The sequence below is a fragment of the Astatotilapia calliptera genome, chromosome 7 (genome assembly GCF_900246225.1).
Source record: "Astatotilapia calliptera chromosome 7, fAstCal1.2, whole genome shotgun sequence".
Taxonomy (NCBI): Eukaryota; Metazoa; Chordata; class Actinopteri; order Cichliformes; family Cichlidae; genus Astatotilapia; species Astatotilapia calliptera.
Window position 1 is genome coordinate 1,920,186 of NC_039308.1, and position 24,944 is coordinate 1,945,129.

At 44.8% G+C, this 24,944-nt stretch overlaps 2 protein-coding genes across 2 annotated transcripts; both read right to left on the reverse strand.

Moving 5' to 3' along the window:
• Positions 1-24: 24 nt before the first annotated feature.
• slc7a10b (solute carrier family 7 member 10b) lies at positions 25-19,222 on the reverse strand. The gene is given in 12 exon segments (XM_026172427.1): positions 25-3,840; positions 3,919-4,096; positions 4,200-4,349; positions 5,148-5,244; positions 5,324-5,427; positions 6,130-6,253; positions 8,009-8,162; positions 8,249-8,374; positions 12,819-12,970; positions 13,710-13,914; positions 18,588-18,730; positions 18,732-19,222. Coding segments are annotated over 12 exon segments (1,638 nt in total). The 5' UTR covers positions 18,806-19,222; the 3' UTR covers positions 25-3,709.
• Positions 19,223-19,304: 82 nt separating this feature from the next.
• On the reverse strand, positions 19,305-22,951 carry faap24 (FA core complex associated protein 24). The gene is made up of 4 exons (XM_026172434.1): positions 22,088-22,951; positions 20,875-21,017; positions 20,640-20,795; positions 19,305-20,422 (listed from the first exon to the last, which is right to left on the reverse strand). The coding sequence occupies exons 1-4, from the start codon at positions 22,188-22,190 to the stop codon at positions 20,174-20,176; spliced, it is 651 nt and encodes a 216-aa protein (XP_026028219.1). The 5' UTR covers positions 22,191-22,951; the 3' UTR covers positions 19,305-20,173.
• Positions 22,952-24,944: the final 1,993 nt, after the last annotated feature.

A 24,944-nucleotide genomic window follows, 5' to 3' on the forward strand; every position in this document is an offset into this window, starting at 1 on the left:
GTACAGTGTCCTTGGGTGCTCTGAAAGGCGCTATTTTTAAATAAAATGTATTATTATTATTATTATTATTATATAGCCAATCTGAAGTTGGGTCTATGGTAAAACCGCCCTCAGCATCCTCTCTCTGTGACTGCAACAAACATGCTCCTGATGACTTCCTGATTTAATCATTAGTTTCAAGTCTCATTCAATAAAAAATGATATTAATTTTGTAATTTCTAGTCCCTCTGTGACTTGCATTGATCTGTTGTGGCTCTTCATCATAACGGAGCGATACGGCGTCTGCATCACTGCAGAGGCTGCGTCAGTCTCTTGCTCTCCTCTTACTCAAGAACAGCACACAAGATACTGCAGCTTCTCATCAGCACAGAGCCCAGCCCTGCGTCTGGATAACAACCATGGCCTCTGACTTGGACGTGTGAATTCTCATCCCTGCTGCTTTACACTGCAAATTGCCATAACCTGAGGGATTAAAAATCATTTGGGATAACTATGACTCATTAAGTGCACAGTGTAGTGGATTATACTATATGGTGTAACAAAAAACACATGAATAAAAGGGCGCACATAGAAATGTTAAGGCTTCCTCGTACTGTTATTGTCCAACAGCACAGCTGCTTGAGAGCAAACACAGAAAAACACACAGTCATAAAAAGAAAGTACACTCTCTTTTAATTTTAGGGTAGACATCATAAAAACTCAGCTGGTCCTTAGAAGGTTTTAAAATTAGGTCAGCTTCAGATGAACAGTATTACACATCACACTGTGTCAGTATTTACTGAACAAATGAGGCCAAAACACAGAAGCAGTGTGTGAAAAAGTCCATCCTCACTGCTTCCATAGGAATTAAAAGGTGAGTTAATCAGATGCACCTGAGTAGATGATCCTCAGCCGGTGTAAGCAGCTCTATAAAAGCTGAAGTTGTGGCAGTTTGCTGGTTTGGAGGTGAAAACCCCCCCATCAAGATCTCCATCTCTGACTCTACAGGCTTCAGTAGAGTCAGGGACAGCATCACAGCATGGCTCAGGTTTATGAAGCTGAAATCGAACAAACCTCAAGGCAATGTCCTTTGGACAGGTGGAGATATCTCTCCATAATTTACAAAACTGAACACCCCATAGCAGCTGTCAGCATGGTGGTGGAGGGATGATGATCTGATTAGACCACAAACTTCTCTGTATACCAAAGTATTCTAGAGTCAGTGTGAGGCCGGGTGTCCCACAGCTGAAGCTTGGACCAAACTGGGTCTTCAGCAGGACGATGATCCAAGCACAGCAGCAGAACGGCTGAAGAAGAAAAGCATCGAGCTGCTGCAACGTTTCAAAGTCCAGTCCTCAAAGAGCTTAATGCTGCAGACCTCAATGAGGCAAAGAAACCAAAACTCCTCCACAGTGATGTGAGAGACTGATAAGTCACACAGGAAATCATCACTGCAACTTATTACTGCTAAAGGAGCTTCTCGAAGCTGCTGAATGCATGAGGCCCGTTTCTGCATGCTGCCTCGTGCTGCTGACACAGTGTAATATGTTTAGAACCTGCTAAAGACCAGATGATTTTTTATGTCCTAATCCAGAAAACCTTAGAACTGAAAGAGGGTCTTGTTCACAGTTTCTCAGAATAACACGTTGCATAATCAGAAACTGCACAGAGCAGGAAATTGAAGAAAGATGGTTTTGTACTGTTAGCAAAGGTGAGAAGCTTTGCTAACAGTACAGCTCCAACCTGACCAGCAGATGTGACTGCAAGAAGGGCCAATTCTGTCTCAGTAACATCCTGCATTAGCAACACTTTACATGCACAACATAAAGTGCCACAGCGTGTTAGACTGCTGTGGATTACACAAATCCTATGTCTGAATGCACTCACGGTCACAGCATCATGTGATCCATCCATGAGAGCAGCAGGTAACGTGAGCACAACTAGTTTGTTAGCAACATTTTTTAAGCTTGAGTTTGCCCTCGGTCTTTTGGATGTGCCAGTGCTTTGTGCTCCGTCTGGTTTATTTACAGCAGGTTTCTTTTTATAGTGACACAGAAACAGTCAACAGGACACCAAAGTAATTCTCAGACAATCTATGCAACAAACAAAGCAAAAAGGCACTCACAAATATATTAAAATCTCTAACAGTGAATCAGTTAATACACCACATTTTATACACATTTCACCAAATAAAGAGCTTTTCACACCAAGTCGGAAATTTTCACCAAACACCTGCTCTGACGTCTTGCACACAGTCTGTAATGTCATCCTTTCCTAACGTTACTTTTCTATTTATTTAAAAAGTAAAATCTGTAACTCATTCTGATTAACACGTAACAGTTTGGGGGCTGATGTGGTGGTTTAACGTTTGTCTTACACACACAAGCTCCCTGGTTCAAGACCAGGAGGAGGAGCTACAAACCTACAGGGTTAAGATTATACCAATCCCAAACCTGGATTAAATGGGGGGGGGGCTGCAGTTTCACCAAATGGAAATATGCAGCTCCATCTGCTGTGGTGACTCCTTGGGACAACGACAAGGTGTTATTATTAATGTTGCAGCTCCATATTTACATTCAAGGACTCTTCTAGAGGAAAATAATCCTTTATTTTATGCTCGGCCTTGGTGAAGCCCCACATTTCGTTCACTGTCTGAAACAAGACAGTAACTTTTTTCTGATTGGCTGCCCCAAATAGAAGGTTTGAACAGAAAGTGGGTGAAGTTTAGGTCTAATCAGGCCACATTAGGAATATCTGTGCTTGCTGACATCATACAGAGCCATGTGTGTGCCATTCCCAAATTTCCCATATTTCATATGAACTTCCAGCACAGCAGATGTATGACTACAAATAAGGAAAAGCAGAATCAGTCCACTTTACTAGAGCAGCAAGGAAAAAAAAATCTCTCCCAGGACTCAAACTGTGAGCAGCGAAATGATTAATGCCAACGCCTCCTGCCTCCAAATGTGGATCATTTTCCCCATTTAAACATGTAAAATCTTCATTTTTAATGCATGGGAACTAATCAGCAGATAGTAGATTGGTCTGAAGAAAAATTTTGCTCAGGCAAATGAAAACGAATGGGGCAAATATCCAAGAAGACAGACAAAAAAAACAAAATTTATCACAACAGCTATCTTTGACTTCAGCCTAGGTTCTAAATCTAGCCAAATCTAAAGCATCTAGCCTGCTGTTCCAGTATCACTTCTTTATTGGTGCATCTTAAAAGAGCCCCATGACACACTGGTGGCATGGATGGATCTGAAAATGAGAAAGGAGTTGGCTGTTTTTAGTGACTTTAACAAACAATGTGCAAGTTTTTTTTGCAGTTTTCCAACTGTAGGAAAAACTTGGTGTGAAAAGACCTGAAGGCACAATAAAATACCAGCAACATTCAGAGAGAGACACTGTTCTGTCGTGTTACCAAAGGAGGAACAGATGGTTCCAAAGTGGAAATAAAAAGTCCGTCCACGGCGTGAAACTGTTGGCATTAGGATGGTGTACTTGAAGACTTAGTATAAAAGTAGATGGAGAGAAAAAACTGTACGCAGCCCACACAGAACAGCGGGCATTCCACTCAACTTTAGAAAAACAAAAATCAGAGTCTCAAAGGTTCAAAAATCAGACAGAGCTCCCATGACTGGAACAGGGTCTGGACTTGTTTGATGATCAGTAAAAACAGGATAAAAAAAACAAAACCAGAAGATCTTTTTGTTTCCAGATAAGAGTTTTAAGAATTGACAGACACGCTTCCCCTGCCTGATGAGCGGTCAGTCCACTCTGGAGGACTGGCGAGCTCGATGGGGTCGAGCTGAGGAAAGACCACAAAACACAACCTCTGGCCCACATGTGTCGCCCTCTCTGCAGAAAGATAAAATCACAAGTTGTATTAAAACAAGTCAAATTAAACCCTACAAAGTAATTTCTTTAGAAACTCACCAATGAAGTTATAGATACACTTTGGTTTCTCTTTCCAATGCACACCCAGGAAGTAGACAGGTACACCCGTAAGCATGATGACTAGTCCAACACCGCAAACCACTGGCTCAGAGTAAAGACTGAATCCCAGCAGCACTGCCCAGAACATCAAGTAGCACACAGGAACCAGCAGGTTCACCTGTAGAAGACAGCAAGTACATGATGGGAAGTCAGTGAAACCTGACGAGTTGCAGATATGAACAGTTAACAGGTAACAGATGGTAGAAGCCTGCTGGGTTCACCTTGATGGGTCGGTACAAGTTGGGTTTCTTCCAGCGGTAGTACAGCAGGCCTGCGATGGTAACACCGTATGACAGGTAGTTGATGAAGGAGACGTAGTTGATCAGATTGTGTGTCTCTCCAATGCAGAGTATGATGATGGTGGCTGTGCACTGTAACACAAGGTTAGACGTGACTGCGTGAACATGACTGAAGAAGAGTTTTTGAAAGTTTTTCCCACATGCAGACTTTGGTTGGACGGGCCACTTTGGTAACACCCAGCAAAGTCAATCTGGTGACCAACTTTAACATTTTAAGTCTATATTTGCTGTATGTCCGCTTAAACCAGGATGTGGCTTTATTCTGAGAGTTATAAGAAAAACAAAAAATCAGAAAAATAATAAGAAAAATTTGATCGTTTTCTTTTTGTTTACCTTTGTTTAGCTATTGTAACAGGTTCTCTTGCCATCTATGGACACTTGTTTTAGAAACCATGCCAAGTTGCCAAGTTTTATCACAACACTGTGCCTCCCCAATTCAGCTCCTTTTGTCCCGGACAAACCCCCAAACTGGTTAAAGAAGGGAGTCCACACAAGCAGTTTGTTTAAATTAAAAAAAAAAGGTTTTAAAAACCTTTGGTCCCAAATTGGTCACTCTCCTGCAGACTGACACATCTGTTTGTGAAAATCTATTTAACCGTAGCTGTAGGTTCTGGAGGAAAAGAAAATAATTATTTTTTTAAATATGCAAACACTTTTTGACTTTGTTTGATTTTTTAAAAGCTACAAATCTGATACGCTGATAGCGCTGGGTTCAGGGTTAGAGGTAATGGGACTTAAAGCTCACAGAGTTAGGGAGAAATTTTATAAAAATACTTAAAAACAGCACTGTGCAGTTAAAAACAATTAAAATACTGTTTATGTGTAGAAAGCACTGAAACTGAGACTTCTGTAATATCAATGTGTACATACGCAGACGAGCAGGGCGGGGATGGGCGTACATTTCTTATAGTGGATCATGGCCAGCAGGCTGGGGAGGTGACCTTCTCTAGCTCCCGAGAAGCACAACCTGTTGATAGGAAAACCAGCCCGAACTTAGCAGCTGCTTCATTATTCAAAACCACAGAAAAACAGGAAGTCCGGCTCACCTGGAAGACGTGAACAGGTAGCCGTTGATTCCTCCAAAGGTAGACAGAGCCACAGAGATCGGCATGATGACGGAGAACATTCCCAGCAGCTTCTCACCAAACGTCTGGAGAGCAGAACAACAGAAAGATTGACCAACACGCTCAGACCACAGCGGTGTTCTTTTAATCTGTTCCCGCAGACTCTGATTGGCTGAGCTAAGCTGAAATAGATTGCCTCACTTTTAAGCACACTGGAACAACGGGACAGGTACCCATGAGTCTGATTTAGTCAGAATCAACCAAACTTTCTTTTTCATCAGAACGTTGGGATATGAAGACACTTTTTGTTGAGTTTTATTTTCTTGACTTTGAGTCCTCTCCATAACCAAAGCTTAACACTGATTGGTTACTGATTGCATGTATACGTGTAAAGGTTTTACAATGTGTTGTGGGAGGGTTTTCAGTCTGTGTGTGCATATTTGACTACTTTGTCAATCCTAAATGTTAATGTATTTTATAGGGTATTTAGTATGTGGTGCTCTCTCCAACACTGGGGGATATAACTCAGCTGCATAACCAGCACAACATGTCAGAGGAAAAATGTGTAAATTTAGCTGTGGGAGGGCCTACCCCTTTAATAGTGGTTAACTTTACCTGGTTCATCAGGCTATGTCTCCAAATGCAGGCTTTGTCTGTCTTTGTGTTACACATGACTGCTCCCTTTCTACCTTTCCCCTCGAAACACAATTTAAAAAGCAGTTTGGTTGCATGAACACGTCATTTTCAGCAGAGTTGGACATCGAGACCATGATTTCCATGTTACTCACTACAGCCACAGCATTGGATGACAGCAGCTCCTCAGGCGACATGGAGGAGAAGTAGGCGATGTTGGTGAGCGTGTACACAAAGGTCACCAATGGGATGGAGATGTAGATGGCACGAGGTAGATTCCTGACCGAGGCCACGCACCATGCACAAACGACACAGTCCAAACCAAAACATTTACAACCACATGTGAAGTTGAGGGATGAGCTTTTCAAGCAGGAAGGTCTGGTGGTCAGCTCACTGAAACGAGTGAGCTGACCACCAGACAGCAGACTCCTTTCAAAGTGGAAATATTCGGCTTATTTCCCGTCATATATGGCACGTCCCTGTGGTGCATGTTCGGAATACTTTAATTATCCCCAAGGAAATTATGTGGTTGCTCCAAGACATTAACAGTAACAGACTTAACTAATTAAATAATACAATACTTTACAAAGTTTACAGATTTAAGAAAAAGCACTAATATATTTTAACTCTAACCTGTGAAACTTTTACTGTAGAGCATGAAATTAAAGTTTTAGATCAATGTCTGCACAGGAAGTCCCTGTGAGACAGAATCTCAGGCTTCACAGGTTTTTTTTTACTCCTAGCTCTGTATGATGTCACGGACAGGGCATGTCCCTAATTTGATCATCTCAGGCAAAAAGAGCCCCACCCACTTCTCTTCCAATTTTCCATCAACCGATCAGAAGAAAGTTGATTTAAAAGGGGAGGAGCTAAACATCTCGTTTCAGACAGAGGATGAGCTGAGGGTCTGCAACACAGCCCAGTATGAGACAGAGGAGGATTATTTTGAACTGTGACTCATGCAAAGCTCCTCTAGCAGAGTCCAAGAATGAAAACATGGAAATGAGCAGAAAGGATCCACTTTAAAGGAAGTTGCATATATTTATATTTTACTCACATATTTGGTAACACGTCATAATAACCATCAGTGATAAATGGCAACCTGACAGTTAACTAAACTGTAGTACTGTTCCAAGCAGTGGAAAAATCATAAAATAATAAATAGTTAAATAATTATTTTACATGAAAACTGCTGCGGCCTCACAGGCCTTCAGCATCGGTCCTGTGTGTAATACATGACTTTTTTAAGTAACTCCAACAGTGAAGAGCCGAGGGGCAGACAAAAGGAAACAGAAGTCCCTCTGACTCATCAATGTACACCAGCTGTATGGTTTCCGATCCATTTACCTATTACTGAACATAAAAGTTAATTAACTAGAAATTTTCCATTTATTAACCCTGTCAGGTCTCAGTCATCATCAGCAATGACCTTAAGCCTCATTCTTTCCTACTAGATGTCATTTTTCTGTTGTTCTTGTGTGTCTTAGCAAACAGAAAGCAATAAATAAAGAAATAAAGAAAAGCGTGAACCTGTAAGCCTCACAGCCGGTTTTTATAAAGTGTTACCACGTCTTATTTAACACGGTCGTGGTGAATAAAAACGGAGAAATAACGAGGATCATGGAGCATCACTCTGCTGAAAAAAGAAAGTTGTAGCAGCCAAAAACAAACATTAAAGGAAGTGTTAGACATCATTTGGTTTGATTGACAGAGGATTACAAAAGTGCAAGATTAGTTTTCAGATTATATTTTGGTCTCAGCAGTTGTCGATTAATCTGCAGAACAAAAAAAAATTGCAGCACATTAACAATCTCATTTGCTAAGTAGGACCTTTTGATGAGTTGGTGGTGATCTGGTTACTGTAAGCAGGCTAGTTTCTCACTTTCCAGTCTCCTTGATTTTCCTTGATGTCTGACGTTTCCTTTAAAGTTTCATTTGGATGAAGTTCTCGTGTTTGGGCACTTACATATCTTCAGAACGTTCCCAATAATTTGTGAAAGCAAAACCACGGTGATGAGAAGTGTGAATATTCACCGTCTGGGTTCGACCACCTCCTCTGTCACGTAGTTGAGGAAGTTCCAGCCGCTGAAGGCGAAGGACGCCTGCAGGAAGGCGAGCGCGATCTGCCCAACCGACGGCGTCCTCTCCAGAGAGAAGGCCACCTGAGGCGTCAGCGCCTCGTAGTTTCCTGGTGGTTACATGAGACATCAGAGCTTTTAGCTTTACCTCAGGAAGTGGAAAAGCGTCAGATCTGTTGAGGGCTGGCAGATTTACCATTGAAGATCTGGACCAGACCAACTACAATGATGAGGCCCAACGCCATCAGCTTCCCCACCGTGAAGACGTCCTGGATCCTGGTGGCCATGCGGACGCTGGAGCAGTTCACCCAGGTCAGCAGCACTGAGGCGAGCACAGAACCTCGTTAACGACACACTCGGGAGGACAGAGAGTGCTCAGAACATCTCTACAGTTTAAAGGTCAAACTTGGCACGACTCCATTAAAGATCAAAAACTATCAGCTGATTCTGAGGGGGGTTTATTACTGCAGAAAGCTCTCCTCAGGAAATGAATGCTTAGGATTTGTTATTTTCTTTCTGCACAGCTAAATAACCTCCACACATTAATGAAACTTTTAAATGAACCACCAATAAGCAGTAACGTGTCTCTAAGCTCAATCCTTCTGGGCTCAGGTGCTCCTGTTCACAGCTGCATGCTGGAGGTCACCGCTCTGTGGAGCCACATCTGGGCTGAGAGTTAAAAAATAATGATGGAAAAAAGTTTAAAATTTAAGCCCTCCTTCACATTTCCCAAAGCCCTATGGTGGGCCCTCGGGGCTTATGTTTGACAGCCCTGATTGGGGGGAAGGACAACTCTGATTTCTTTGAGAGTCAAGGAAAAGGCTATGGAAGTCAATCCAGACAGAAACATCTGGAGTGGAACCTCTAAGCTGCTAGCGATGGCCTTTCCTCAAGGCAAGGAGGAAAGGCCTCCTGGAGTAAGACCTGTCTGGGTAAGAGGACAACACAGGTTTGGATCACCAGTCCCCGTCTGACTGGGACTGAGCTGGACATCACTGGAGACTGACCAAAGGTTGCTGGTCTGGACTGAGATCAACACGTAAAGCCGGTGGAGTGCTCCTTTAATAAGATCAGCAGCAGTATCTGGTCTCCATCAGGCGGTCCCAGTGCGGGTACTCTCACCGGCAGTGGGCGGCAGCAGCCGGTTACCCTGGGAGGCAGGAATGTGGGAAAAGGCCGAGTGAGAGAGGGCGTGATTGTTTCACCTCGTCTATCACTGTCAGCGGCTTTCCCCTGCTCGCTCTCATGGTGGCCTCGCTCTCCGGCACAAAGGCAGGCTGTCAGCCACACAAAACAAACCACTTCCGTTGCGAAGGGCGAACAAAACCGTCTGGGTGCCCCTCGGCCACCCTCCGAGGAGGCCGGATCGAGCTCACGTTTCAGGATCCCGTTCCAAGAACGAGTGTGAAGGAGGGCGTCAGGAGTCCAGCTGTCTCTCTTCAGATTCCAGCTCAGACATTATTTACTCATTGATCAGGCATTTGCAGCCAGTTACAAGACATCAACCAATTAGGCAGCCCGAGGGGTCGTGACCTCTGCTCGGGCTGTCCTCACTGACTGTCCTTAAACGTCTAATGACACTCGCTGTCTTTGAATCAATTCTTGATAAAAACAGCTGAATTTTTCGAGTCACACCCTGCTTTTAAGATTTTTTCTCAGATCTAAGAGTTTTTATTTTACCCCACTGGATTAGTGAACTTGCAGAGTTTTTATAGCCAGCCTTTCCAGTCACTCCATAGTGTAGTAGCTTACACATTTACCTAACAAGCCAAGGCCATCAGTCCAAACCCAGGAGGAGACAGTCCCCTCACGGACAACTTCACAGTGAAAGGAATGGGACCAAAGAGTTAGCTTATGTCCTCCATGTTAATGTGTCTAACAGCTTAATTCAGTGCTGACAAGCAGTAACTGTTTGAGACATTCAGACAGTCTTTGCAAAGGTCCAGGTAACATGGAAATGACCCTGTACTGACAGTTTACAGCCATCTATTAGATTCCTGTTGTTATGTGCTGGAGTACAAATGTATATAAAAACTGGCAAGTGTTAAAAGAGCTGCACTTCCTCTGATGTCCAAAGTTCAAACTACAGCAGAAAAACAAATGTTTGCAGCTGATACAAACACAGTTTTGCTCTCTATAGACAGACTTCGCTCAGCTAACTGGAGCGTCTGTGCTGTTGTCACTTCTACCTCCATAAAACACACACGGTGACCAAAATTTCAGCACTGAGGTTTCATGACTGGACCTCCCAAAACCAATCACGTGTGACTTTAATGCACTTTTATACAGAGTTTATAAATACATGAAACTGCCATGATTTGAACTGTGTAACAGAAATGCTGGACAGCCGTGAGAGGGCAGAAAATCTGCAGAGCCGAAGAGCAGAGAAAGCAGCCGGGTCACTTTTCTCGCCGTCTTTCTTCTCGTTCTTTACACAGAGCTCACTTCATGTGTGAACAACTGAGTTTAACAGCATGAAAGCCTTCGACGAGGGTTTGTTCAAAAGTGTGTGCCATTATGCTCATTTCTACCATTCACTGCACTTTGTCGCTCTCTATGAAGGCAGACTTTTGACTCTGCTTTGGAGTGTAGCCTTTCAGAGCAGCTATAAACACTCAGCTTTGTGCAAACTGTTTGCTTTCAAGCAGAATGTGAAACAAACATCCCTCTGCTGCTGCTTCTTCAGTTCATTCACACCCTGAGCACCAAACCGCTCTATAGAAACTGTAAACTGCCACACACATGATGCTGAATAATGGACACACTGACAGACAAAACATGGAAAATCTTTGATTCGGAGGGTTTAAATGATTTTAGCTCATCTCATCTCCTGGTCCTGCTCTTCTTCCTCCTCCAGGATTCCAATGCATTTTTTATTAGAAGCATTTTAACACACTTTACTCTCCTCCGACATTCAAGTAATGCTGCATCACTGCTCTCTGGAGCACAGAGGGAAGATGAGCACACAACGAGCAGCACGGCAGACTCGCAAGCCGCAATCTGCAGCTCCATGACGTAATTCTCCACGCTGCATCACACCGAACATGTGATTTTTTTTATTAAAGGCTTTTTTTTACACAGAATTTCTGCCTTATTCATTCTTCCCGTTGGCCACTCCAGACAAAATCCCCCAAATCTGGAAACACATTCAAGCTCTGTTAAAAAGAGCAACCAGTATGTTTCTGATCAGCACAACTGTTTCTAAAGATGAATGCTGAGCAGCAGTATCATGGGACACAGCTGAGGTCAGAGGTTTCCATCCACTCGTCACAGGCTTGAACCTCACAGTCATTTTGGGCTTTTAATGATTTCTTTGAACGGTTCTTCTTCCAGCATGGACAGTTTTAAAAAACTTAAAAACAGGATCTGGGTGCTCAAGTCTGAATTGATTTTGATGTTTACGTGCACATGCTGAAAGCTTGTGATAAATGATGTTGGAGGTTCTACAATGTCTTTAAACTTGGCCGAGGCCTGTTAGCTTCTCATTAGGGATCATGGTTAATTACGACTGACAGATTCTCTCTGCAGCATAAAAAGGATTTGTTTGACAGCATTCACTGGATTGACCAATACTGGGAACAATGGGAAAGTCCAGCCATCTCAGTGAAGATCTGAAAAGCAGAACTGCAGATTTACACAAGTTGGGAAAGTCTCTCTGAGCCGTTTCTGAGCAAGGATCCAAGATCACACAAGTACAAGTTACTCAGATCTGTCCCCACTGAGGTCTGGGAGACACCCAGACTGTCCCCCTCAGATGACAGGAAACTGTTAGGATGTTCAGGAACTACCCGGGCCATTATTATGTTATGTTCAGGAACATAGCCTGCCATTGGACTAGAATCTGCTGGAACACCAGTGTCCCTTCCACAGTGAAGCCAGTCTCACATCTCCATGGACCAAGAAAGAAGCTCCTGCTCCAAAATCAACGAGCTCAACTGAAATCTGCCCACGTGGACGAGCCAAACGGCGTCTGGAGAAAAGTTTGATGGTCAGACGAGACAAAGATGGAGCTGATTGGAGGAGCAAAGGTGAGGCTTTCAACCCTGAGAACACTGCAGCTGTGACGCATGGCGGTGGCAGCATCACGCTCTGGGCTGTTTCACTGCCAGTGGTTCTGGTACATTAGACAAAGTGGATGGAATAAAGAAGGAGGACTACCTCCACAATCTTCAACTTCTCCAACCAACAGCTAGACGGGTGAAACTTGGACACAGTCTTGGGTTCCAACAGGACAATGATCCCAAACACTGCATTTGGATAAACCAAGTTAGCATTAAGCTTATGGAATGGGCCTCCCAAAGCCTCGACCTCAACGCTGCTGAAAATTTGTGATATAAGCTTAACAGTTGAGTCTGTGACAGGAAACCAAACAATATACATGAACTCTACTGACTTTTCCAAGAAGAATTATACCAGAAGCCTGTTGATGGGTACCAAAAGGATCTTGGTTGAGGTACAACAAATATTAATGCAGGTGAATGTATATTCTGATACGCCACAAAAATCTGCCATTTGAATCAAACAGTCTAAAGGCACCTTTTAGAAAAAGTTTCTGGGACAACGAATTTGGTTGGAAATGTGTTTCATCACTACAGCGTCCGAGGTGTTGCCTGTTATATACATCCCGATTCGTACTGCATCTCCTGTGGGCCTGAAGGATCGACCTTATAGGTTTTCCACAGAAGACAAAACAATGAAGCAATTCTTCTGACTTGATGAACTGGCCTCACACTGATCAAAGTGTGTTTGATAAAGTTATCACTCACGGAGACAGGTGGCAGACAGCATCCGTGTCGCCATGTACGGTGGAACGCAGTTTGGGAAGACCGGCTGCAGTATGTAGCTGGAGAAGGTAAGCGCGATGACGGCCAGCGTGGTCGGATACATGATGAGGACGGCGCTCCACAACAGGAGGAATCTGGAAGAGAGAAGGAGCTTCAGTGACAAACACAGATTCAGAAACTCTCCATAACTCAGCAGGACAGCAAAACACGAGGCAAAGCCCTCGCCGTGGATTTCACTGGTGAATATAAAAAAGACCACGTCCAGTGTGAGTGCAGCTAAAGAACCTCTAGACTTCTGGAGTCTTCATGGCACTCGTAAGACAGTCCAGAATAACCGGGCTCTGTGGCCCAAACTGTTTCCTTTTGTTCGTCATGTCTTTGACAGAAGGACTGTAACGGGTTTCTATTGCAGCGAAATCTCTTTCTGTATCATGACCCACTTTAGGCCATCCTCCAGTTTGATTTGAGGTGTGAAGCGAGCAGCAGCAGCAGCGTCCTGATGGCATCACCTTCATCCACCACAACGAGACGCTTCTGCTACACACATTCGAGTTAATGAGTCTGCGTCCTTCCAACGAAGTGTCGTAACTAGAAAAATTTACATGAACAACACCCTTTACCTGTCCATGTAGACTGACCTACATTGGTCAAGAAAGTTATTTACTGGCATTAACCCTGATAAAAAGTCATATTTCTTTATTGTACAGTACTGTGGCAAAGAGTTTGCTCCTTTTCTCTTTTATGTTATTTCCACATTTGAACTTAAAAGCACTTATAGCAGTCTCAGGTTAGTCTCAGGCCCCTGACATTTAGATTTCCATCATCCTAATCCTAATTCAGTGAAGAGTACTGGACACACAAAGGGTCACTCACCCCGTCAGACCTCCAAATATCTCTGTGACGTAGGAGTAGTCGCCTCCAGATTTGGGAATGGTGACGCCCAGTTCAGCATAGCAGAGGGAGCCCAACGCAGCGATGCAGCCTCCCAGCACCCAGACCACTAAAGCCACTCCCACCGAGCCCGAGTGCTCCAGGACACCCTTAGGAGAGATGAAGATCCCGGAGCCGATGATGTTCCCTATCAGACACATTTAACAGGAGTCGAGATCTTTAATATCTTGTATGTTGAATAACCCAGGTCACATGAGGTATGTGTCACTTTGGGGTGCTTTGTTGGTGAGCTGTTATGGTTGCCATTAGTTTTTAATCATTCCTTGTGTTTTCTTACTTCTCATGCCTTTTTTCTTGTCATGTCATGTTTCATGTTAGTCTCCTGGTTACTTCCTGGTTTACTTTGTTAGTTTTTTCCTGGTTTTGTTAGGCCTGTGATAGATGGGTGACCTGTCCGGTGTGTGAGCCCTCCCACCTTGCCCTGGGACACCTGAATTTGATAACCAGAAGATGGATGGATGGATAATGTCTCATATTGTCAAACGCCTCAACTCCTCTCTCTTCATCTTTATTTTTGTTGTTGTTGTTGTTGTTTTGGGCCGGGGACACATTGTACATTCATTTGTATTCATGTATTCTGGTGACACAAACATGAGGATCAGGGGTTAGTGTGCCTGTCTGCAAGTCAGGTAGAAGTCAGAATTGATTTTGCAGGGGACGCCCAAAGCATCAGCTCTAAGGAAGGATGAAGAGCTTCAAGCTTTATGAGATACATTCAGGAGAATTTGGCTTTTGCTTGCTGTCAGTCCAGAAATCTGCCAAATACTAAAAAAGAGTAAATGAGACCCAGAAAACAATGCAAAGAATGAAGCTGGAGGTAGAGACCCCACAGGTCCTGATTGTTCTCTTATTGGTCACATAGCACCATCCTTCTTGCACGTGCTTCTCACATGTGACTTCTTTGTCAGAGAACATCCTGAACATTTCTACTGCTCCAAAGTCCAAACTGGTCCCCTCTGAGTTTATATAGAGGACATAAAGACACAAAGAGCTCCATAACAGAGTGAGTTAGAGAAGGACATAAAGGCCATAACTCAGGATGGGAACAATTCCTCCTGCCCAGAGCCTCAGTATGCAGCGTGGAGTACCAGTAGATCCGACACATTCAGTCTACAGCACTACCAGTAGCGTGGCAGAAGGCAGCCAAGTGGCACACACAGCCATTACATAACCAGACATAAATTATCCACTCCAGTCTGCAGAGGTGGGAAGTGACCGACTCACCTTCTGCAGCAGCTCATTCCTGCAGCTTCCTCTCTGAAACATGTCAGCGTTGAAGGGATTAAAAGGTCAAGAAAAAAGATTTGAGTTTGTTTTAATCTACAGAAACATGACTTCAGATGCAGAGCTTCCTGCAGCGTGCAGAGCAGCCAGTTTGTTCCCTCCGTCTCTCTGTGAATGGAAAGGTGTTTCAGCATTCTGCACACAAAACCTTCCTCTTGTTCTGGAGGGAAAAAACATAAAGCCAAGTGTGGATGAGGTCCAGTTAGCCAAGACCTGCACCAACACCCACGGAGGCAGCAGGTTAGCAGCCTGGGTTCAATGCCTTGGAGCACTCCATTTACTCGATAATAAAACCACTGTAGGTCGGCCGTAACAGCTGGAATCCTCATTACACACCGGAAAACTGAACTGATCACTTGTGGTGAAAAAGAAATGAAAGACAGCTGCTTTAAACCACAGAAATGTTTCGTTGTGTGCAGAGTGTCGGCCTATCACAGCAGCTTGTTTAAGCCTATAAAACACATTTTAGTTACTCATTGTGTTTTTACCCTGAGGTGAAACCATGTGAGCTTCTTGGATAATAACATGGATGAGCTCGGTGAACTGAGAGACTCATCATGAGTGTAGTTTGATGTGTTTGATGGAGACATGGCTGCACTCACACCTCACAGACACAGTGTGGGTACCAGGCCTTTGGAGGTTTTGGGTGGACAGGGACGTTAATCCAAGCGGTAAGAAGGAGCTGAGGAACTGGAATAACAGCATGAACCCGGACACGTGACCATGAAGGAACATTGAGGAGACTGTTGTTGTGATTTGGCGTTGTATATAAAAATATAAAATAAAACGTTACTGCTGCTCGGATGTTAAACCTCCAGCTAATGCATCCATATTGTTTGATGAGGGAATTTCCCCCCCATCACTGCTTAGATTCCTCCATCAGCTGATGCAGAGACCATCCACACGACTGTGGTGAACAGCTAGACATACATCTGAATACTTCCTCTAACATCTGTTTCTGCTGCCACAAGGACAGATGAGGAAAATCTTTCCCTGCATCATAAAGATCCTTGTTACAGTTTTTTCTTGGTGAGTTGTTAAAGATTTATTTCATTTCTATTAAATTCTGCTCCTTCTTTTGTGGAGTTTTTACCTTGTTGAGCTATTTTATTTTATTTAAGCTATACTGTTAGAAGGCATTTTGTGCCTGCTAGTAGACCACAAGGTTAAAATAACCCATCGTGATAACTTAGAGTAACTCTGGTAAGACAGCAAATAGAAAAGGAGACTTTCAGGGCTGTGAATGACTCCAGATCTGATTCTTGTCTTTCTTCCTTGGTCAGATCATCTGCCACCATAGTTTGTGCTTACATTCCTATGCTGATGATACACCTCTTTATCTCAGTACCTAACCCTCCACTCAGCTCCTCCCACAATCACTTGCAACTGTCTGCATGAAATCAAAACACGGATGTCATCTAACCTACTCAAACTCAACAGAAATAAAACACAGCTCTTGGTTGTGAGCCCCAGAGTCCGACTCCAGCAGACTAAAAATCTTCTCATTGACATGAACCCCGAGGTTTGCAATCTGGGTGTTGTTCTGGACGCTACGCTCATCATATCTGTCACCACAGCAGCTTTTTTACACCTTTCGATTTTGGCCATTACTCATTGATTCTGTAGCAGACTCTCCTCCGTGCCTCTGTCTCCACCTCGATTATTACAATGAAGTTCTGTTAGTGATTTCCAGCTCCAGTATGTCCAGAACTTCTAACTCACGCTGACCTCTGGGAACATATCATCCCCACCTACAAAGCTCCACTAGCAAATCCGTTAATGCTCTGGCCCCTCGTTACCTACTAGGGAAAACCTGCTACTCCATGCTGCTAAGCCGTGGGCCTACTTTCTGTCCCTCACAAGAGAAAGGTCATTTATCCCCATACATCCTAAATGACGTTAATGGGAGTGTAAAATATGGCACAGGTATGTATGGTTGGGTTTATGCACAAAAACAAAATCAGTCTGTTGGTTTGAAAACGGAAAAAAACAACAAAATCCTGTGTTAAAGTCCAAAGTTCTGCCGACATATACACCAACCACAGCCTCCTCCCTGCATTGATCCACTTCACTGTTTTGCTCCTCTGTGCTATCTAAAGCCACCACGGCGGTCCTCTTGAACCTGGCTCCAGCAGTGAGTCCGTCCCCACAGACTCTCATGTAAAAACTTCACATTTACAGTGATTTTATGTTGTTTTACATTTGACATGTAAAATCACAATTTATTTATGTAGATTTAATGATATTCTAAAATATCATTAAAAGCACACTGTAAAATACTTTTATATTACTTTTTTTTTTTTTTACAGTGCAGAAATAAACATGTTTGCAGCCAAGAGACTCTCCAGAGAGGCCTGGGTCTGCTCTGGAACTCGTTTCAGAAGCACCTCACCAGGAGGCCTCCAGGTCTGATTATTGAGGGGGCCATAACCCTCCTAACCCCCTGGAAATTACGCCCCTGGAACCACCACAACTGGTTTCTTTCAGCGTGGGCAGTTCCTCGCTCTTCGTCCCTAAAGGAGAGCCCAGAAACCCTGGAGAGGAGGCTCATTTCCATTGCTCGTATCTGTGATGTCATTCTCACAGTCCCCACTCAGAGTTTGTGAGTGTAGACGTAGGTAAGAATGCAGATCGACAGCTTTGCTTTCAGACTACGCTCTCATCATCACAGCACACCGTCAATGATCTTGAGGCCACCATAGTGCGCAGCATCCACTTCTTGGCTGTGTCCAACATTCTGTGGATAAAACCTTTGTACAGAAACTTCAGGCTGTAAACAAGTTTATTTCTCTGCGTGTAAAGCTGGACAGTTTAACATGAGAGTATCTGCCTCAAGTGGACATTAGAGGAACTGCACTTTTTGGCACTTCAGCACCAGGCTCAGTCCCTGAAGGATTCTGTCCGCCAGTGCTGAAGGAAACCTACAGCCATGTATGAGGCTCAGTACAATATAAAAGTTCCTCCTTGTGTCTGTGTGCCAAGCAGAAAAACACAGTTTATATATTTTTTAAAAAGTACTCATTTAGCTTAGATAAACTCTTTTTTGTGCACCACAAGCAGTTTGGGTGCTGATTGGCTCACTGCAAACATGCCCAGCATCAAACGGAGGAACAACAAGAGCCTGTTTGAAGCTGACAGTAGTTTTAAGTCAGACTTGAGCTCCTGCAGGCCTCCCCCCTCCATCCACCCTGGATGATGCTCCTCTTTAAAGCTCCCAGCTTCTCCTTCTGCTCCAGCAGACAATGATCTTCTGCTTCACCACAGCCTGCTCCTGGACTTCATGTATTTCAGCCACGTAAGCACTACAACTCAATTTGATGTGAACCCACAACAAATATGGACTCCCTCATTTTTCTACCCCCACAAGCTGTGAGTTTCCTGTGCAGCTTTCAGCTTATAATCAGCCACAGAGGAGCTGGTCCGTTTCAGCACAGCTCTGATAAAGAACGAGTTTCATGTAAAGTTCTGCTGCACTAAATCAAAAGAAGAAGGAATCTCCTTGTTTTTCAGCCTCACCTATGATGATGGTGCAGGCGCTCAGCAGCCCGATCTCCTTCTTCAGAGTCACTCTGTCGGGGATCTTCTTCTCCTCCTTCCTGCCGTGCGTCCCGGTGCCGTGCGGCCGGGAGCAGATGCTGCCGCTGTTCTGTCCATCCATGTCCGCCTACCCGGGTCCGGTCCGATCCTCCCAGTCCCAGTACTCCCAGTGCTCCTGTCCTCTCCTCACTCCGCATTCATGCAGACTGAATGGGCTGCGCTTGCGCAACAACCTGCCGCTGTCCAGGGTAGAATGTTAAATACCCAGGACTCACCAAGAGGCGTTCAAGGACACCGAGAGGAAAACGGCCCGAGCACTCTCACCTTCTCCCGGTCCTGCCGAAAGGGATTAGTGCAAGACGTTTAAGGACCAGAGTCTGCTTTTAGTCTAAGTGACGGAAAGAAACTCCCCAATTCTGTAAGGATTTAAAGACATTTCATATTTTCAAAAGTATTGTCATTAGCTCATTTGAAAATATATAGAAGAAAGATGAGGTAATATAAAGTTACAGATATTAATGTAGTCGAGTGTGCCAAATTTCAAAGTGTAACACACACCCCAACATATGCAGTCTGTGCATGTGTTAGTATCCTCCGACTGAAATGAGTCGGTCACACAGGAATAACCTGCAGCTCATTTCATCAGAATAATACTTTCAGGTATTTTTAAAGCAATAAAAAGAAAAAATGCGAAACTTTGTTTTTATTTTTATTTCACAGTCGTAGAAAACAGTTTTGCATGCATTCAAAATCTGGAAACTTTTCTCTGCTCAGGAGGCAAACTGATGTCCGAGTCCGTCCTTTAAAACTGAACCATCATTCAGGTCAAAATAAATAATGCAGAGTAAAAATCGGCACATGAACCGAGTCGTGGAATTAGCTCAGGCTCAGCTCTGTGGCCAGTGACAGTTGGGAACACACTGGGCAACATGTTAGGTTAACGCTGCCTCCAACGCTTCCTGCTCACGCTGAAGGCTGCGCTGCAAACCGTCGTCTCAGAGACACAAATGTGCGAGTAATTCTTGCATCAGCCTGGCGCCTGGTTTAGAGCGACACACGTCAGGCAGTTTGCAGGAAGCCTTCGCTCTCACACATCTCAGGATGCAAACACCGTGAATGTCGATGAAGATGAGGAGCGTGCCTGACCTGAGGCACCACTGTGAAAAGTGCCGTTTGCTGTGCAGGTCATGGTCACCCGGCTCTGATCAGGAGCGATGGCCCTGATCGTCCAGTGACTGTTCTCATTCCTGGGGTGTCAAATAATCCTGATTTACTCGTCAATTTAAACTACGGTTTTTTTCCTATTAGTGAGATGGATCAGGATTCCTGCTGCGACGGGGTTATTCTCCCCCAAACGCCAACCTTTACCTCATTTTAACCGTGCAGGTTTTATTGCTTCAACCTAACCAGCAACTGCAAGCCAGAGTAAAAACATTTTCTTCAGCCTCCTCGTGCAGACATCTCAGCTCTGGGAACCAGGACTGTTGTCTCTCAGTGTGAATCGATGCTGCAGGAACTTCAGTCTCAAGGCTGGATTTTGGCCACTGTAATCTGAACTGAGCTGTTCAGGTCCCGGCAGTGTGTTTGTGGAAGAAGCTATGGATCTGCTGAGCGCCAGCCTGGCCCACGATGGGCTCCAGCTCGCCGGGGGAGGCGTTGCAGAGCTGCTGGATGCTGGAGAAGTGCCGCAACAGCACCAGAGCTTTGACCTTGCCCACCCCGGGGATCTGCTGGACCAGAGCCAGGACCAGAGGGTCCAGCAGGCGGGACGAGCTCTTCCTCCTGAAGGGGTTCTCCCGACCCTCCCCGTGAACCTGGAGACAACAAGAACAAGCCTCAAATTCAACAAGAAGGCCAGCTTTGATTGGTCTTTTGTTCTGATTGGTTTGAATCCTTTTTGTTACGCAGGGTTTAATATTTTTATGACACACTTACAAAATGTGACATCATAGAGAAAAACAACGCAAAATGATTTTATGTACCGTAACCCAGAGTTAAGGACTAAAAATCAACACATTCTGGAAATCTTACCATCTGAGCGATGAGCTGTGAGGCGTCGGCCTGCCCGCTGATGGGCAGCAGAGACAGGCCGAGGTCAAACACCACAAACTTCTGCACAGCGGGGAAGTACTGCTCGCTGAGTCTGGTCTTCTCCACCAACACCAGCTCCTGGAAGCTGCTCCCAGCCTGAAAACAAACACGAGGAGCGCCTCCAATATCAACCTGAACATCATCGAGAAGCTTCCAGGTTCCACATCAAACTTACGTTCCTGTAGCGAACCACCTTCCTCTTGTAGCTGCTTCCTGCGATGATGTCACACTCAGAGACGTAGAGGACACTGCTTTTGTTGGGCAGGAGGAAATCTGCCACTCCGAGCTCCGTCTCAAAGATGATTTTCACACCTCCACCTGCAGCAGATGCAAATTCATTGCACTAAATACACAAACACTTTAGCCAGAGCGGGAAGCACTCACTGTGTGTGGATCTGTGGGTGCTAAAAGCATACTGTTACTAGAGCCATCCAGTCCTTCTCTAAAAGCAAACATTACATTTCTTAAAAGTGCTTTAAAAGTCCAAACACCCACAGCTACAAACATCTGACTGACACTGCCCCCTCACTGCATCATTACATGCAACAAGCGGCTTCTGCATTCTACGTTGCGCGTCAGACGACCACAAGGGGGCAGTATATAACGGTGTGCAATTAAAGCCGCTTTAACTGAAACTGAAGAGAAGCTGTCTGCACACAGAACTCACACCGCTGTCTGTATGTGTCGTCATCATTCATTTGATCAGTAATAAAGTGACTGAGGTATTTCACCGTACTGAACCTCAGGAGTGTTGTTGGACAGTTTAAACACAGGGAAATCGAGCTGTTCATGCTGCTGGGTTCTGCACATCGACACAACGCTTTTAAAGCACCGTACTTTATGTCAACTCACCAAATGCTTCCAGTCTGACCACCTCACTGATTCACATCTTAATAAGAGAAAAACTGCCAAGTTGCAGCCCTCTGCTGTTATTGCTCATAAAATACAGATTTTTGTGATGAAATCAAATAGCTATATTTACAGAGCTACGTAAGCTATGTCATTCAATTTTAGGCCAAATATCTGATACTATGAGTTTTATGAATATATCATTTAAAAAGTGTAGCTGAAGTTTAATAATAAATTCTGAGAGCATGAATTTGTTTGAAAATATTATTATCATCATATTTGAACATTAACATTAAACTCTGGCATCAAAAAACATGTTCTATTGAAAATAAACTATACTTAACACAGTATAAATAATTCAGGAACTATAAAATAAGGCTTCACATCTACACGCGTTTTGCGTTTCATGCAGAACTCCCCCCATAAACACAACCTTAAAAGTATTAAAAGTCAGTACTTTTATAATAAAACGTTAAAGGCGGGTTCTCGTCTGATTTTTGGTGAATATTTATTACTCCGGGTTCGTGGTGCTTATTTACCTTTCAAACCCTGAATGAAGGACGAATTTCTCCATTTGTCGCTGCAGATCATGTGTCCGTAAGGAGGAACCGCGTTAAGCAGCTCAGGCGCTTTGTTCTCCATGCAGCTGAGCGCCACAGCGGGTTAAAGTTGCCTTGGGTGACTGTAGGACGTTAGCTACCAGGGTTCGCTTTTGCCTCCATAAGTTAACTCGCGTCCTCCTTCTTCTTCTTTATAGGGTTTATTGGCAGTTGGCAAACAGCAAAATGGTGCACTACCGCCACCAGCTGGTGTGGAGTGTGGACCGAAATGACAAAAAATTGGACTTTGTAAAACCATCGCCCTTTCCTCTCTTCCTCCGCTTGCTTTTGCCACCTTTCCTTCATTTTGTATCCCATTCTACTCTTGATCTCCGTCCCACTAACACTAATATCCACACCTACCATCGGTCTCCTTGTTGCTTCTTTTGCTGTCCTATTTGCCGTTTCATTTCCTTTAACTTCATGATGTGCTGGTAACCATAAGAATGTGACCACAAGCCCCATCATAATTATTCTGAGTAATGTTTGCTGGATCTCTATCAGAATGTCAGTCTGCATTCTGAGTGACTGTCTTGCAGACCGGCCGGTGATGAGCTCGAGTCTGAACATATCACAGAACTTAGTGGTTTTGTTTCTTCAGTCCACTGGACTGCTAACAATAATGAAACCATTTCTCCTGTGCACACTGATAAATCGTCACTGATCCTTTTCCCTACTTTGATATTAAATTCAGGAACAATAAATGCTATCCCGCTTTGGTTGGCTGTATTCTTTGATGCATCTATGTAGATTTTGACACAACTACAATACTGATTAATATATTCCTGCGCTGTATGTGAAGATAAACCCCCTCTCCTTGTTCTTTTTGTTTAACAATGCAGGTAACCCCAGGGAGGGGTTACCTGCCCCTCCCTTCCTTCCCTCCCCATCTCCAGCTGCCTCCCTCTTCCCGCTCCACCACAACCACCCACACATGCAGGGCCTTGGAGTGGGGGTATGTCACCAGGGTGCAGAGGAGGCTACCCCCCCCCCCCCCCCCGTCCCCTTCTGGCTGCCTCTGCCTCAATTTTATCCCACAACTTAGACATTCACATTATTCACACTCTCATTACACATACATATAGGATCTTGGGGGTGGGCACAATCACGGAGTCCAAATCACCATCAGGGTGTACACCTCACCCCTGACGTCGTTGCCCACCTCTCAATGTTAAATACACTTAGTCATTGAGGGCTAGCAGGAGGGACTATGCGCTCCATGCCCTCCTGGGTTTTAATTGCACCTTAGAACACACATGCATCAACACTACAATGAGCGGGTGGAGGGAGGTTTGGAGTCTTCTCCCACCCCCATTCTCTGCGGCCTGCTGGAGCGGGAGGGCTAGTAGGAGGAGTTGGCCGTCCGACTGCGGTCTGGGGTGTGGGGCCTCCCTGCTGCTGCGGAGTCGGGGTGGTCTGCCTCTCCCCACCGCAGGGAAAAGGGTAACACCACCTGGGTCTGGGTGCAGTTCCCCCCTCCAGGGGCAAGGGTACCTAGACCCGGTTTGTAGAGTACGCTTGGGGAGTGTGATCGTGTGTACAGCGTCTCTTTATGTCTGTCTCCACGTTGGTTGAGTGTGGAGTGAGTGCACATGAGAGCATGAGGGTGGGAATGGATGTTTGTATCTGTGTGTGCCTGTATGTCTGTGTCTATATGTCAGGTTGGGTGTCAGGCGCCACCTCTCTGGGGACATCTCAGGCCCTCCAAGGTTTGGAGGCCTATCTCCACCCACCACCACTTCCCCTGCCGGTGGCGGACTCCCTCAGGTGTCGGTGTGTTGGTGGTTCTTTGTGTCTGGGGGTGGGCGTCCGGGTACACACCGGCTCACTCCTTGGCGGCCGCTTGTCGGGGCCTGGGGCTCGCTCGGGCCCCTTTGGAGGTGGGGTGCCCCCGGCCTCTCGGCCTAGGGCTCGGTCACTCAGGCGCAGCTGGGGGCCGGCGGAGCTCACGGGCGCGTCACTGCAACTCCCCCTGACTTCTGCTCCGCGGCTGCTGAGTGAGCCCTCATCTGGGACTCTCCTCAGCTCTTTCTGGGACAGTGGCGCGGCTGCCCCTCTGTTGGTCTTCCTTGGTCTCTTGTGTTCTGGGGGCCTCTGGATGTCTGGAGTTTTGATCTCCTCCATACCCGCTTCACACCCTGGAGGACGGGGCTGTGGCCCCCCCACACTCCCTAGCAGATCATTACATGGAGAAACCTTTGGAATGCAAGCATGCTGATCCACACAGGTATGCACACATGGGTATTCACAGACGCGGACTAAAGCTTTCTTGGCTGCTGCCTCAAAGCACACTGTGCGCTGTCTATCTTGCGTGCTGCACAATATCGTTTATTACTTAGTAAATACTGATATCTACTGCTAGCTAGTTTATTGTGATGGTGCTTTGTTTTCTCTATTATTATGTTGCTCTTTGTTGTTTGCTGTCTCCTCTGTTTGTTTTTTTTGTTTGTTTGTTTTTTTTTCTCCATACAGGTGACCCAGGAGTTTTTTTTTTTTTTCTCTCTCTTCCCCCCCCTTCTCACCGTCTCTTCTCCCCTTTGGTTTTCTTTCTTTCTCTCCCCCTCTCTCTCTCATTCATTCCCCCTGTCCTATTTATTAAAAAAAAAAAAAAAAAAATGACAAAGGATGAACTGAAGCTCTGCCATCACGTAATGTCGCATACTGCTGTTTCTGATGTCATTTAGAAAAAGAAAAAAAAAAGAAACAGGATTTAATGTTTTTACCCTGTTTTATTTTTTGGTTGTCAGGTCAGTGGTTTGTGGAGAACACGGGTGAAGATGACTGGTACAGGAACTCG

Excerpts from the sequence above, each read along its gene's own strand:
- faap24 (XM_026172434.1), bottom strand. The coding sequence starts at position 22,190 with ATGGAGAACAAAGCGCCTGAGCTGCTTAACGCGGTTCCTCCTTACGGA. Across the intron at positions 21,018-22,087 it reads CTTCATTCAGGGTTTGAAAG|GTGGAGGTGTGAAAATCATC; the intron begins GTAAATAAGCAC and ends CATCTGCTGCAG. Across the intron at positions 20,423-20,639 it reads CACAGCTCATCGCTCAGATG|GTTCACGGGGAGGGTCGGGA; the intron begins GTAAGATTTCCA and ends TGTTGTCTCCAG.